This window comes from Lepisma saccharinum, chromosome 2, assembly GCF_977018435.1.
Source record: "Lepisma saccharinum chromosome 2, izLepSacc3.1, whole genome shotgun sequence".
NCBI classification, from domain to species: Eukaryota; Metazoa; Arthropoda; class Insecta; order Zygentoma; family Lepismatidae; genus Lepisma; species Lepisma saccharinum.
This window is the reverse complement of record NC_139230.1, coordinates 180,839,981-180,855,203: the sequence shown is the minus strand read 5'-3', so window position 1 is coordinate 180,855,203 and position 15,223 is coordinate 180,839,981. Positions and strand designations below refer to the sequence as shown.

Here is a 15,223-nt window from a genome sequence, read left to right as displayed (position 1 = left end):
TGGAAAGGGTGTTTCAAACAAGCAAAGGTGTTGAAAAAGAGCAAACATCATGGTACCCTGTTGATTTTACAGTTGAAGTTTTAGATGTCTTGATTTGTGATTGCTTAAATTTAGATGTCAAAGGGGAGGTGAACACTGTTTACTCTGTATGAATCAATGACTTATCATTACTTTTGAAAGTAGTTTATTTGGGGGGGGGGGTCACCCTGGCTCTCCACCCTCTCTTAATCTGCTCATGTGATTAGATGAAATTAAAAGGACACTCACACAAGGCCTAGGCTGGGAATTGAACTCAGAACCTTCCATGGCATCATATCTAAATGCATCTGGCCACTAACATGGCACTTCAAATATTTAGAAATGGAATTATATATGTGATGGTGCACTAAAATGAAAAAATGGATAATACACATAAGCTATTGTATTGGATTATTTCAATCAGTAAAATTACTGGAAATTTTACCGACAGACTACTGATTAATGTGTCACATTCCTAATTTTTACCACTTCAAAAATACCATTTCTATTATTGAACAGGGTTGTGATACCATTATGTGGAGGTAACATAGACACCACAATTTTGGGACGATGCTTAGAGCGAGGTTTGGCTGTGGATGGAAGATTATTAAAGTTCTCCGTCACTGTCAGTGATCGACCTGGTGGAATAGCGGAACTAACTCGTCTTCTTTCTACCCTGGGTGTTTCAATAAAAGATATTATGCATGAAAGAGCATGGATTACTTCAGATATATTCAGTGTTCAGGTATGTATTGCTTCATTTGTATACATGGGAAACATATTCAGAAATAGTAGTTTCAATTCCTGTGGCACCACTGCTAGAAACTGTAATTAGGATACAGTAGGATAGCATGTTTGAATTTCAACATTATTAATTGGAGAAGAACTGTCATTATTGATTTCTTTTTAATATGTTGTATTGGATTATAACATGAAATTCAGTGAACATAATTCATTAGAATTACGGAATAGTTGTGACATGATAAAATAAGCATAGAATTCTTGTAAATTTTCTTTCAACAAAAGAAATTGGAAATAAGTAAACGTCAACACAAAATGGATAAAATATTCAACCAAAGATATGCAAAAATTGGGAATGGAAGTAATATAGATCTTAAAGTAAATTGAAATTTGATTTATAGAAAGAAAAAACAGCCAAGTTGTCTTATCACTATGTCTGCATGCATCTAATAATAATTTAGTATATTGAATAAGAAATTTTTGATTTGTTTACCAAGTAGGTAAATAACAAGTCATTTGTGAATTTCCAAATTTAAAATACAAATCTTTTTAAAAATTGCCAATGAAATCATAGAAGATGGTACGCAATCACATTGGAGATGATAGGAGGGGGGGGGGGGGGACTAGAAGGAACCTCTGGAATTTGATTCTTTGAACCATGGTTCTCAAAAGGGAGAAAATAAACAAGGTCCGGCGATAGCTTAATCAACTACTCTACAATTCAATTTCCCCCCTTTAATTTCAGAAAACCCAAAGTAATCTGGGCATTCATTACTTTATCCCCATATGTATGCACATTTGGTAATACTCATCCTCACTTAAGAGTACAGTATAGGACTTTGTGGGTTTTTACTCCTTCGTCTTTCCTTTGTTAGAGATTATGAGATTCAGGTGATTAAAAATAATTGTTGTCAATGTCTACTAACTACATTGTTGAGAGAGGGATGGAGGCAGGAGGAATTTGGGAGCAGGTTGTTATGCACATTACTTGCCTCTATGTGTGCATTTTCTCTTTCTAAAATGTTTTTCGGTGTACACTCCTGCAGAGGTAAGCACCCAAAATGATATACGAGGTGTATTTTAAAAGTAAGTACCATTTTGAAATTCCGCCGCTGCAGCACTGCAGTCGGTGTCCCATGCATGCGCACTGTGTACCTACATCTGTTGGCAAGCCACAGACGCCATTGCGGCAACAATCGATCGTGTATACATTTGCTTTTGTGTATTTAAAATGCCTCCGCCGATTGAGAATCCTGCCGACTGTGAAATACGCGCTGTTATTAGTTTTCTTAGTGCTAAAGGCGTGAAAGCAGTTGAAATTCACCGTCAGATTTGTGAAGTGTATGGACAAAACATTATGAGTGATGGAATGGTACGCAAATGGGTAAGAGCTTTCAAAGATGGCCGAAAGAATGTTCATGATGAGGAATGGAGTGGGCGACCCTCAGTGATCACTGTCGATTTGGTGCAGAAAGTCGACAAAAAAATGAAAGAGAACAGACACTTCACAATTTCTTCGTTATCAGAGGAGTCCCCTGAAGTTTCAAGAAGTGTTATCTACGAAATTGTTACCGAATGCTTAAACTATCGAAAACTGTGATCACGATGGGTACCAAAAATGTTAACTGAGGTGCACAAAAGCAAATGTTGAGGTAGCACCTTGACTTTTCTTGTGTGTTATGAAGCTGAAGGTGACTGGGAACAATTTGATCATCCTCCATACACCCCGATCTAGCACCCAGTGACTACCACATATTTCTGCAACTGAAGAAGCATCTTGGAGGTCAGCGCCACGATGACGACGATAGTCTCAAAACTGCCATGTTGCAGTGGCTGTCAACTCAGATGGCAAACTTCTATGATGACTGAATACAAAAGCTTGTTGTTCGATATAATAAGTGCCTTAATATTGGTGGAAATTATGTGGAAAAGTAGATAAAAGTGTGGTCTTTCATGTAACAATAAAATTGTTACAAAAAGTGTACTTGTTTTTTGTACATATCAAAACGGTACTTACTTAAAAAATATGCCTCGTATTTACCATTCTCATAATCCATGTCCAAAGTAGAACCCCAAAACTGATGTGCTGTGATGAGCCTATTGGACTGGGACCATACATGTTATGTTTAACAGAACGTTGGATAAACAGTGATAATATAAAGCTTATAAATATTAGTAACTATAATAATTAGGATTTTTTTTAGAGAAGCATGCCAACGGGGTTACTCTTTAATATTAATAAAATAGTCTCTGTCGCTACATGCTAGACAAATTGATGAACTATGTAATGAGTCTTCGTAACTAGATTTTAACTGTAACTGGGAGGCTAGAAGAGGATTAAAGAAGGGTATCACTTATTGCACACTGCATTGAACGTCATCTACTGATATCAGTGTGGAATGTCTTTGTTGTTAGGGTAGGTCTGTTAGGTTTAGTTCTCTTAGCATAAATACACTGCAGTGTTTCGAGGCTTGACCAAAAAGGGATTATTTATGCTACGAGCTCTAAACCTAACAAAACATTTATCATGACATCAGTAGACAACGGTGTTCAATTAATGGGACCCATTAAAGAAAGGTTCAGCGAAGTGGGAGGGGGTATCATTTGGCTCCATTAAGGCCGTACTAAAGGCAATTTTGTGGTAATTTTTCGATAACAGATGGCAGCACCGTTTGCCATGGCAACCAAGGGCCATGTTGCCAGATCTCTGCGTAATCAAGGTAGATACATACAGGTTGGTCAATTAGGGTACTCGATGTGAGATGATGCCATATTGGTTAGAGATGAGTTAGTGGATTAAAAAGAAATAGTAGTAAATCAGGGAAATTGATAATCATCAGATTTTAGTTATATGTTCTTATTAGAGAAATAAGCAATATATCATCAGTGGAAGGTAGTAATAGTCGAAATATTAATATAAAATCCGTTGTTTTATATTAAGTATTTATTGTAATATTTAGAATGCATAGAAGAAAATACAGTAATAAGTGTAGTTAATTCAAACGAAACGGGCCAAGTGAGGACAGTAATTGAAATAATTGAAAACATTTTGAGAATTCGTTTGAAGCAAATGCTGCGTTGACTGTACACTTCATTTTGTATGACAGTATTTTCTACCTATGATCGGAGATTTTATACTCTGTCCCGATTATCTGTGCTGCAGAAAGGCTGCACATAGCCGCAGAGAAGGTGGGGGGATCGAGTGTGCAGAATGAAACAGTACACCATGCTGCGAAAGCTGGTAATTACAGCCGCTTTCCCCCGTTGCACGGAATCCCGTTACGCAGAGACTTATTTTCGTTCGCTTGCTCCAGCGAAGTTCTTTTCTTGTGTATGGAGTGACCATTCAAAATATGCTTGGGTAGAATGAACCACAGTGCTTCATTGTTGAAACGTCATTGCAAGATATTATTTTCCGCACCCTGCATTAGTAAAATGAAGTTAAAGATAAAATATATTTTCAATTTTTTCAATTATTAACATTGTTGAAAAATGAAAAAGATTAGTAATGTTAATTTTTCCACAAGGCCGTAAGTTTCAGTTTCTTAATGTATTTTTCTTGCAGAATTCCAATTTATACAAAAAAGTGTTCCATTTTCAAATGATGACGATAAGACCAAATAATCTTAGTTTATAATATTTTCGGGTATATTAAAATATGCAAAAGTTATTATTCACAATATTGGAAGAAAACTGAAGATGGAAATTAATGTTCAAATTAATATACCATAAGAAAATTATTTATTTGAGAACCTTGAATTGATGTTTTAAGTCCTTTTTATGCACAGATAGGCTAATCAGGACTGGACCTACAGTTTAAAGTCGGATCCAAACCACTGTGCAATGTGCCTCCACCATGTATCGAACCCCGATGATGTTACCACTATGCCATCGGGGAGGCCTTTATTTGAAAACCGGGTATGAAGGTAAACAAGCAGCAGAGTGATTATTTCTTGGTTTCATAATACTTAAGTACAATTTTACACACATTGCCTCCGCACAATGTCCAAAGTCCTGTTTCAAAGTTCTTCACGAATTATACTGGTTTGTTCTACAGCTGTCTTTGGAAGTAACAGTAACATTTTCAAGTAACAGTAACTGTAAACTACTAACGTTATGAAATTAGTACCTGAATCTCAGTTATTTTTCCACCTAACTAGTAACTAAATTGAAAGTTAGTTGTACACTTATTGTAGACTTATTAGGGGATATAAATACAATTAAGAATAATGCTAAAATATTTTTCAGAACTGCTAAAGAGATAGATTTGAAAGTTAACAAAGAGAAAACTAAATATATGCTTACAGGCCAAAACCAAGTGTTAGGCAATAATCAAAATCTAATTATTGATAACAACTCGTTTGAACCAGTTTCCAAATTAAAATACTTAGGAGTAATATTAACAAGTGAAAATTATATTAAAGAGGAAATAAAAAGTAGGCTTAATTCAGGAAATGCATGTTACTTCTCTCTTCATAAACTTTTGTCTTCTCGTTTAATATCTAAGAAACTAAAAGTTAAAATACGAGGGTGGTTTGAAAGGTTCTCGGAATCACCACCAGATGTCAGTGCTAGGACAACGAGGTTCCCGCATAGTAATAGGCCATCCTTTATTAATAAACACGTGGTGCGTCAGTGTTCTGGGTAGAGATCTGTGGTGCGGACGTCACTTTGTAGTTGTTCCCGTGCAGTGCTTTGTGAAGATGGAAAAAAATCGAGATTCGAGCGGTGATTAAGTACTTCGTAAAGAAAGGTATGAAAGCAAAGGAAATTCATGCTGATTTTCTGAACACACTGGGGGACTCTGCTCCTTCATATTCAACTGTTGCAAAGTGGACAAACGAGTTTAAATTTGGTCGGGACAGCTTAGAAGATGATCCACGTAGCGGTTGCCCAAAATGTGCTACTACCCCAGAAATTATTGAAAAAGTGCATAAATTGGTCATGGAGGATCGCCGACTGAAAGTGCGTGAAATTGCTGAAGCTATAGGAATGTCATCCGAATGGGCGTATCACATTTTAACAGTTGAATTGGATATGAGAAAATTATCTGCAAGATGGGTGCCGCGACTTTTAACACAGGACCATAAACGCATCAGAGTGGACATTTCCGAACAATGTTTGACTCGTTTTAAGAGAAACCAAACAGATTTTTTGCGCCGGTTTGTGACGACAGATGAAACGTGGGTCCACTACTATACCCCAGAGACAAAACAACAGTCAAAGCAGTGGAAACATGTTGATTCACCACCACCAAAGAAAGCAAAGGCAATACGGTCGGCCGGAAAGGTAATGGCATCAGTGTTTTGGGATGCGAAAGGGATTCTGTTGATCGATTATCTTCCCACTGGTCAAACAATTACGGGACAATACTACGCTAATCTTCTCGACCAACTAAAGCATAAGATATGGGAAATGAGGCCAGGCTTGGCAAGAAAGAAAATCATCTTGCATCAGGACAATGCGCGCCCTCACACAAGTGTCGTTGCCATGGCAAAAATTCATGAACTTGGTTACGAATTGTTTCCTCATCCACCTTATTCGCCTGATTTGGCTCCCTCAGACTTCCATCTTTTCCCCAAACTCAAAAGTTTCCTCGGTGAACGGAGATTCTCTTCAAAGGAAGAACTAATAGCCGAAGTTGACACGTATTTCACAGGCCTGGAGGAATCTAATTTTCGAGATGGGATCAAGGCATTGGAACATCGCTGGACCAAGTGCATTAGTGTACAGAGAGACTACATTGAAAAATATAAAAAAATCACTGTTGTAAGTCGTTTCTTTCTATTCCATTCCGAGAACTTTTCAAACCACCCTCGTATACAAAACAGTAATTTTGCCTGTAGTATTATATGGGTGTGAAACTTGGTCCCTTACATTGAAAGAGGAACATAAATTGAGAGTATTTGAAAATAAGATCCTTAGGAAAATATTTGGACCTAAAAGGGATGAGGAGACAGGTGAGTGGAGAAGGTTACATAATTTAGAACTACATAATTTGTATTCATGTCCAGATATTATTAGAATAATTAAATCAAGAAGACTTAGGTGGGCAGGCCATGTGGCACAAATGGGAGAGAAAAGAGGAGTTTACAGGATTCTTGTTGGGAAACCTGATGGTAAGAGACCTGTAGGAAGGCCAAGACGAAGGTGGAGGGACAACGTTGAGATAGACCTAAAGGAAATCGGTAGGGATGGAATTGACCTAAAGGAAATCGGTAGGGATGGAAAAGAGTATATACACTGCTCCACAAAACTTAAGCAACACCAAGGGATTATGAGAGCAAGTAGAGTATTAAAGAATATTGTAAATCTTGAGAATAACATTACAATAAAATATCTCTTTTGCACATAATCATCCCAAGTTTATTTAAGCTTTGTCACGCTACACTGGCGTATGCAGAGAGGGGTTGATGAGGCTTCATCCCCATCTGAAATTGAGAAAAATAACATTTTGCGATCATACGTTACCAATTTCCGTGGAGCATTTGGCCCAGAGTTCCGGTTTATGGATGATATTGCAAACCTGGTCCTGTGCACGTTTAGTGTCCGAATTCCTGGAAACTGAAGACATCACACGTATTGAATGGCCTGAATGCTCACCAGACTTCAAGCATGTTTGGGATGCACTTGATCAGGGCTTATGAATGCCAATAAGGTACGGATGCAACATGCAATGAAAATGACCAGCAACATTGCAAAATTGTACAGAGGGTGAACCCTGCTTTTGTGTTTGTTTCCTTCTGTTCCCTTTGGTGTTCCTTAAGTTTTGTAGAGCAGTGTAGATCTTGCTCAAGATAGGGACAGATGGAAGGCCTGTGTTGCTGCAGCCATGAACCTTCAGGTTTAAGAAGCCTAGAGAGTTAGTTAGTTGTACACTCCTGTTTACATAAAGTGTCACTCTTTATAGGGTCGAACAGTTGAAGTATGTTCCACTTGATCTGAACAGAAGAGTAGAATTACTATTTTTTCGCATAGAAATGAATTTTCTTCTGTTCCATTTGTACAATTTGTTGATTCATATGCTCGTCTGAAAGAATGGATGAATCAGTGATTATTGAAATCATGAGACCATGAGTACAATCTTATTTACTGCCAAGAACAAGAATGTATCTATTCCAAGCATATTTTAATTAGAATAATTTCAACATAGGGATATATAATATCCAACATCCTCATTGGTATACCACAGTTCAACAGTAATTCTGAATAATATATTGTTTGCTCAACAAAAATACAATAACATATTATTTTTCATCTTTAAGTAAAAGATGTGGATTTTATTGCCTCTATTTACATAAAATATATTAAGTAAGTTATAATTATATGGTTGATTCATTTAGTTTATTTTACTACGCTTTTCTGTCATTTTTGTATAATCGCGAAGATGAGAATGAGTGATAATATGATGAAACTTATGAAGGATCACATACAAAGACACCCATGCCGGGATTCGAACCAGAGACTCCTAGTGCCATAGCGCGCTGTGCTAAGCACTCCGTAACACGGAGACCAGCAGTTATAATTATATATAAAACTTAATGCTAAGTTGTTGGTGGTCGGTCATCTGTGATGAAATGAATAGCGCACTTGTATTTCATGTTTTGAACCATGTCTTACGAGATATAACTAATCTAGAATAAACTAATTGTAATTGTAACTAAAGTAGATACTTTTTAAAGTAACAGTAGGCTAATTATAACTGAATTAATTTTTCAATTTACTTTTCAAAAATAAGTGATGAACTTGAATTATTTTTGAAAAGTAAATTTCCAAACACTGTTGATATCTTAGAGTTCAGCATTACTCAGATAAGAATTGTGAGAGAAGTTTTCTAAGATGCTTGTCGTTCTCTCAGAGATATGTATGCTTCTTGCTGTCTTGGAATCATCATCCCATTCAGAAAGCAATGAATATCCTAAGATTTTGGGCAAATACCCTTAAAAATTGGAACTAGAAAAAATTTCAAGGAATGTGTGCTACAACTTGACAGACAAGACAGACAAGTTATACCATTGCCATTATTTTCATTTTCTCGAATATACCATTCTCAATTGCTGACTACTTGCAAAGAAGTCTTGTAATATATTTTCTTGAGTATATTTTGGACTCTTGATTTCTTGTAAACCATTACCATTCAACCATGTATCTGCAAAATGTGTAAAGTTCAAACAATCCACACAGATGACGTTGATTCCATAGAAGCATATCCACAAAGTTCCACGGTATTCGATTACCATTGTTAGTCAAATCTGTTGTCCTTTTTACAAATTTCAAGGTATTCTTAGAAGACACGTCAAATACATAGATTCTCAATGATAATGAGTTGGTGTTTTAAGTCCACTTTATGCACAGTAAGGCTAATCGGGACTGGACCTACAGTTTAAAGTGGGATCCGAACCACTTGTGCCTCCACCGGGTATCGAACCCGGGACCCCTTGATTACAAGGCGGCGACGCTACCACTGCGCCATCGGGGAGGCCTCACATAGATTCTCAAATGTTCATCTGCAAAAGGAACATATAAAAATATTGTTAATATGGTGTACGAGACTATGAACTGAACAAAGATAAAAAAACAAAAACACATTTACATTACATTGTTACAACCTCAGACAAGTTGACTTAATAATAAAATAAGAACAACTTAGAGATGTTGTGTAAGTGGATGTGAATATAATTGATCTAAACTTCACCATAATGGTTAACGAAGTGGTCCTGTTATAACAGAACTATTAAAGGTTTGATTCACGGTATCAGTTCACTTCAGTGACTCAGGTTTATTTTTACAGTGCATGTTAAATATGACTTGGACTTCAGTAGCTTATTGAATCAAATATTTGTAACATAATCAGGACAAATTATGATTTCTCTGAAAATCAATCAATCTTACCCACAAATAAATGATTGGCCTTGCACTTGTAAAATATGTGAACTAGTAATCTTTACTAATTTGCAATTTCTCAGTAAACATGCAAACAATCGTTTGGTAGACGGTTAAGATTTTACTCTTTTAGCTGTTAGGGTGTACTTGTACACTTTAAATACATAAAGCATGAACTTATTTGAAATGATGCACTACCATTACAAGGCGTTCAAAATAATGAAAGAACGAGAAAACCGAAGAGTTTTATACAGGTTACAAAACTGGTTTTCTGACCTGATTCTGTGAAAGAAGATAGCAGAACGTTGTCCAGAACTTGTACAAAATTCGGGGATCTCACATTAAATTCTTTCCAATCCAACCTAACTTAGCTTAACCTACTTAATGCATTTAACATTTGCAAGCTGTATGAACTGTGTTCAAGTTTTAAAAACAAAGGAGAAAAATCTTGTTCAAAACAGGTCAGAAAAGACTCGTTCTAACCATGTATAAGGGCAAAGGTAGTACAAATTCCGATGTACGTACATTTGAATAGCACCAGTGAAATACGAAGATAATCTCACAGGAACAATAGTAGAGGATTTTGTGCAATATCGATTTAATGCCAGAATATAATTTATATCAAGGTATTTCATGCTTTAGAAATAATCACAAAACTGTAATTATATGCAATACACGTAATTTAAAATAACATTCTATTCTGATGTTACAATTGCAAAGAATTATCATCTTCGTTTGTAAGGGAAAATGTGTGCTGCATTGAAAAGGTAGACAAGTTGAAGCCATATTCTCACAGAAATTATATTGGAAGGTATTTCCTCAATATATAAATAAATCATACATTCTGCATCACTCTTACATATTGCAAACGTTTTGCTTTTGATGGATTAAGCAACAAGCATTTAAATATCAGACTTACCTTTTTGAGTTTGAGTTTTTTCCAATGTTCTCTTCTTCCAGCATGTACTGTATTCGTTATTCTCTGGTAACTTGGTTTAACTTTCATGATTTCAAAGCGCTCGCATTGACCATATCGGTACAAAACACGGAGTGAAATCTCGGCAACAGTGTTGGCTAAAATCTCCACCTCAGAGTGTATTGCGATGAAACACCACTTCAAAAATTTTAATGATAACCACTACTTTCCGAAGGAACGAAATGCTTTCATTTTTTTCACATAGTATTTCAGATACTTGCGGGAAGAGCATGTGATCCATGTTTCACCACAAAATCTTCCAAACTAGTCATAAAATAAAAAAATGCACCGGTATTGACAAAACTACCACTTCAGCGCCATCTGTACGCAGCAGATTGAACATGATGGAGACCTTATATTTTTTGTTGTTTACTTAAATACCATCAATCGTAACAAAATTATAAGGATCACAGGTTGTAGTGAATAAAACAATCTTTTATATCGGAAAATTTCTTCCTTACCGAATCTATATTAGTTGAAATTTGGGCCTATGCTTTAGCATGGCTTTAGATCCCCCTTAAAGATACCATCCCATAATTCTGAACTTTTTGATGACCAGTACAATGTATTCAGAGTCAATTGTAAATCGTTGCAAACTAACAAAAACCTGGGAGGGGGTGTAATGATTGGAATCAAAAGGGAACTTATTGCGATTCAAGTAGAATGTTTAATAGATTATCCAAATATTGATATTAAAATAGTTAAAGTTCGAACCATTCCTGGTAGTTATGTATATGTATGTGCAATTTATATACCTCCTAATTCTGATACTATGCTGTATGATGCTCTCTTCAACTGTATAACTATACATTGGCTGCCGGGGAGTCCGATACTGATAATTGGTGATTTTAATATTCTGGAAATTCGCGATACAGATTGCAAAGCATTAAACAACAATAAAACCTGTCAATCATTATGTAACTTTCTTCAACTAACTGGTCTACAAAACAAAAATAATATTTGGAATAATTATGCGAAAATGTTTGATCTGGTACTAACAAATCTCAACCACATAAAATTGTCCAGAGAAGAACCTCTGTCCATTCCTGATGATAAGCATCACCCTACCTTATATTTGAGAGTAAGTCATGTACGTTGTAAAACAAAAAATCCAGAACCGAATGAGAAACGCTACAATTTTAGGAAAGCGGATTTTAACAGTATGTATAAAAAATTTACTTCAATAGATTGGGAAAAATTAAAATTGTACTCAGACGTTAATATTGCCGTTGAAAAATTTTATCAGATCATCACGTCCGTGTTCGATGATTGCATTCCTCTTTCAATCCCCTCTTCCCGCCACTACCCTTGTTGGTTCACGCAACAGATTATAAGGGATCTGGCATCCAAAGCAGAACAACATCGTAAAATGAAGCATAACGTAGGGAATACTCAAATGCATGCAGAAAAATTAAAAAATATACGAACCAGAGTAAAAAAGAATATTCAGGATGCATACTCAAACTACTTGAAAAGCATTGAAACTAGTGTTAAAACAGGGGACATGAAGCAATTCTTGTCCTTCGTAAGAAACAAGAATCTATCATCATACACACAACTTATATGTAATGAAAATCAAGAACTCGACAGCAACAACTCAATTGCCGAAGCATTTGCGAAACACTTTCACTCTGTTTTCATACAGGAACTATCTTCTTACGAACCACCAACCCCTTTGTCTGAAACCGACGCTCTTCTATGTTCTCTAAATTTACAGGATATATCAAGGAGAAGCAGCAATAAAGAACCTTAAACCTAAAAAACGGCTGGGCCTGATCTTATACCCCCCTATGTAATCAAGGGGTGTGGTGAAAGTCTAAAATATCCACTACATATACTCTTCAACCTTGTAATACAAACATCGAGATTTCCCGATAAATGGAAATTGTCCCAAATTTGTCCCATACCAAAAACATCAGATAAATCTCAAATTTCAAACTACAGACCAATTGCGATACTCGCTGCACCAGCTGAACTATTAGAACAGATCCTTTATAAAAACTTTTTTGCTCACATAAAACCAATTCTCTCCTCGCACCAGCATGGATTCATACCAAAGAGATATGTCATGACAAACCTCATAGAAATTACAAATTTCATTTCCACTGAACTTAACAACAGAGGCCAGGTAGATGTTATATACACAGATTTCTGCAAAGCGTTCGACACTGTAAACCATGATATTCTCTTGAAAAAATTAGCATTTTATAACTTCTCCTCTTCCCTCACAGATTTAATGTGCTCTTATCTTAAAAACAGAAAACAATACGTAAATTATCAAGGTTGCTGCTCCCATGAATTTGTAGCTGGCTCAGGCGTACCTCAAGGTTCTAATCTTGGTCCCTTGTTGTATTTAATATTAATTAACGACCTACCAAAACAGCTTATAAATTCTGAGAAACTCTTATTTGCTGATGATTTAAAATTCTATAGGAGCATTCACAATGAAGAAGATTCCATTAAATTACAAGAGGATATCGAAAATCTCAATGCATGGTGTAAAGCAAATAAAGTTAATCTTAACCATAAGAAATGCAGGGCCGTAACATTTACGAGATTAAAATCCCCAATCCACTATAACTACGAAATAGCACACACACAGATAGAAAGGGCAAACTCAATAACAGATCTTGGTGTAGTGTTCAATGATAAATTATCGTTTCAGTTACATATCACAAAGACTGTTAATGACGTGCATAGAAAACTGGGGTTCATTATGAGAACTGCAAAGAATTCAATGAAAATAAAGCGCTGTTATCATTATTTAACCTATATGTTAGGCCCAAATTAGAGTACACATCTATAGAGTGGAGTCCACAAATCAGTAAACAAATAGATCTTATTGAAAAAGTTCAAAATAAATTCACTTGTTATATAGTTTTTAGGATAGATGGTGCATATCCAAAGATGACACCTTATAACAAATTACTAATTAAATTACACATTACCTCCCTTCCAAACAGAAGAACCATACATCAGCTCCTTTTTCTTTTCAAACTTCTTAACGACAAATTGGATTCTTCCTCTCTGCTTTCAAAAATAGCTTTCTATGTCCCCCATCCAAAGTTGCGATCAAGAAAGAAACTCTTTGCAATTTCCCGCACCCATACAAAATCCGCAGAAATGGCTCCCCTGCAAAGAATGTGTAGCTTGCATAATGAATGGTTAGAGAGGGGCGTACACTTGGACATATTTGCTATATTTTCTGAGTATAAACACTATTTAATGGACAACACTCTTACTTAATTTTAACTTATCTGTTTTTCTTTACCTGCTTTATGTGTGTATATATACACACATACATATATGAATGTAATTGTGTAAGATTTGATTCATTTTTTATCCACGGTAATGTATAAGGATGATATATGTAACCTCTATATGTATTTTTTTTTATATCTGAAAATGTGTATAAATATTATTTTTATGTGTAGAAATGCTCAAATGTACTGTGCACTGTAAAAGGGCAGATGCCTGTTGTGTGCAGGATAATAATAAATAAATAATTTACTTGGGAGTACCTGAATACAAATTTAAGGGCAGCTTGTTGCAAGATCCTTATATTAGTTGAAAGTCAACATGCTTCATTTCATTACCTAGAGAAATTATCTCTGATAGTCAAAGTTCTACCTGCATTATAACTTTAATAATTTTGTGTTTTAATTACTGTTACAGGTGAAGGTAGTCTGTGAAACTCGAGACATGGAACATGCCAAGGAACTGAAGAAGACACTTCAAGAAAATTACAATGTGGTAAACTTTGGGGATTTTCCAAATCCAGATTTTTCCAATGGTTTCTAAACTTGTGCATTTGAAAGATTTTTTTGGTTCAATGGAATAATCATAAAACAGTATTTATTTTGTACTAGATGGAAATGACTTCAACTACCAGTCATCTTAAGGAAATTCAAAATCCATTGCAAAATGTATGTAAATATTTTTTTTTAATTCAAACAAAATAGAGTTCTTTGTAAACAAAATGTAGTTTACTAATAATCACATGATACAAAATCCCGTTCTCTTATAAAATTTAATGGTTGAACTGCGGGACAGAGTAAATTGGAAAATACTGTGCTTTGCACTATGCCATGAAGGAGCATAGAGGTGTGAAGCATTGGTATATTCTGGAAATGTTACCTGTTTTACTGCAGGTAATTTCTATTTATTGTATATATTTATTACACATTAATTAGATGCAATAGAAATAAAACACCAATGCAAGCATGTAAGTGAAACAAAAACATTAGTCTGACAAATTCACATTTTCCGGCAACTTCTATACACATGCAAAAAGTCAGTTTACGAGGTAAACCAGGTAACATGGGAGAACATGCCACTGGTGTAAAGGTATGGATCAGCACAATTTTAATTTCAGCCATATGGAGGTTGTGTGATCAGAACCATGCTCTAACTGCCTTTACCCTCCAAGATTGCCCCCAGATACTCACTGACGAGAGACTGGGTGAAGTTGCAAGACATCAACAGAAAATGTCCTGCTTGGCATCACTCGTTCCAAGAATCAAACTCCAGATTCCACATTATAACGAACCAACTGGATCATCAAGCCTTACAAATTATGACACAAGAGATCAGATTTTTAAGTGA

At 35.6% G+C, this 15,223-nt stretch overlaps 1 protein-coding gene across 4 annotated transcripts in view; it reads left to right on the top strand.

The window, feature by feature from the left end:
* The window catches only part of Srr (Serine racemase), a 60,175-nt gene extending 45,548 nt beyond the window's left edge, over nucleotides 1-14,627 (top strand). For all 4 annotated transcript variants that reach the window (XM_083113829.1, XM_083113846.1, XM_083113822.1 and 1 more), the window contains 2 exons: nucleotides 538-763; nucleotides 14,294-14,627. In XM_083113829.1, coding sequence (XP_082969955.1) covers nucleotides 538-763; nucleotides 14,294-14,419 — 352 coding nt within the window. In that variant the 3' untranslated portion in view covers nucleotides 14,420-14,627. The remainder of the gene's footprint in view (nucleotides 1-537; nucleotides 764-14,293) is intronic.
* The last annotated feature ends 596 nt before the right edge of the window (nucleotides 14,628-15,223 follow it).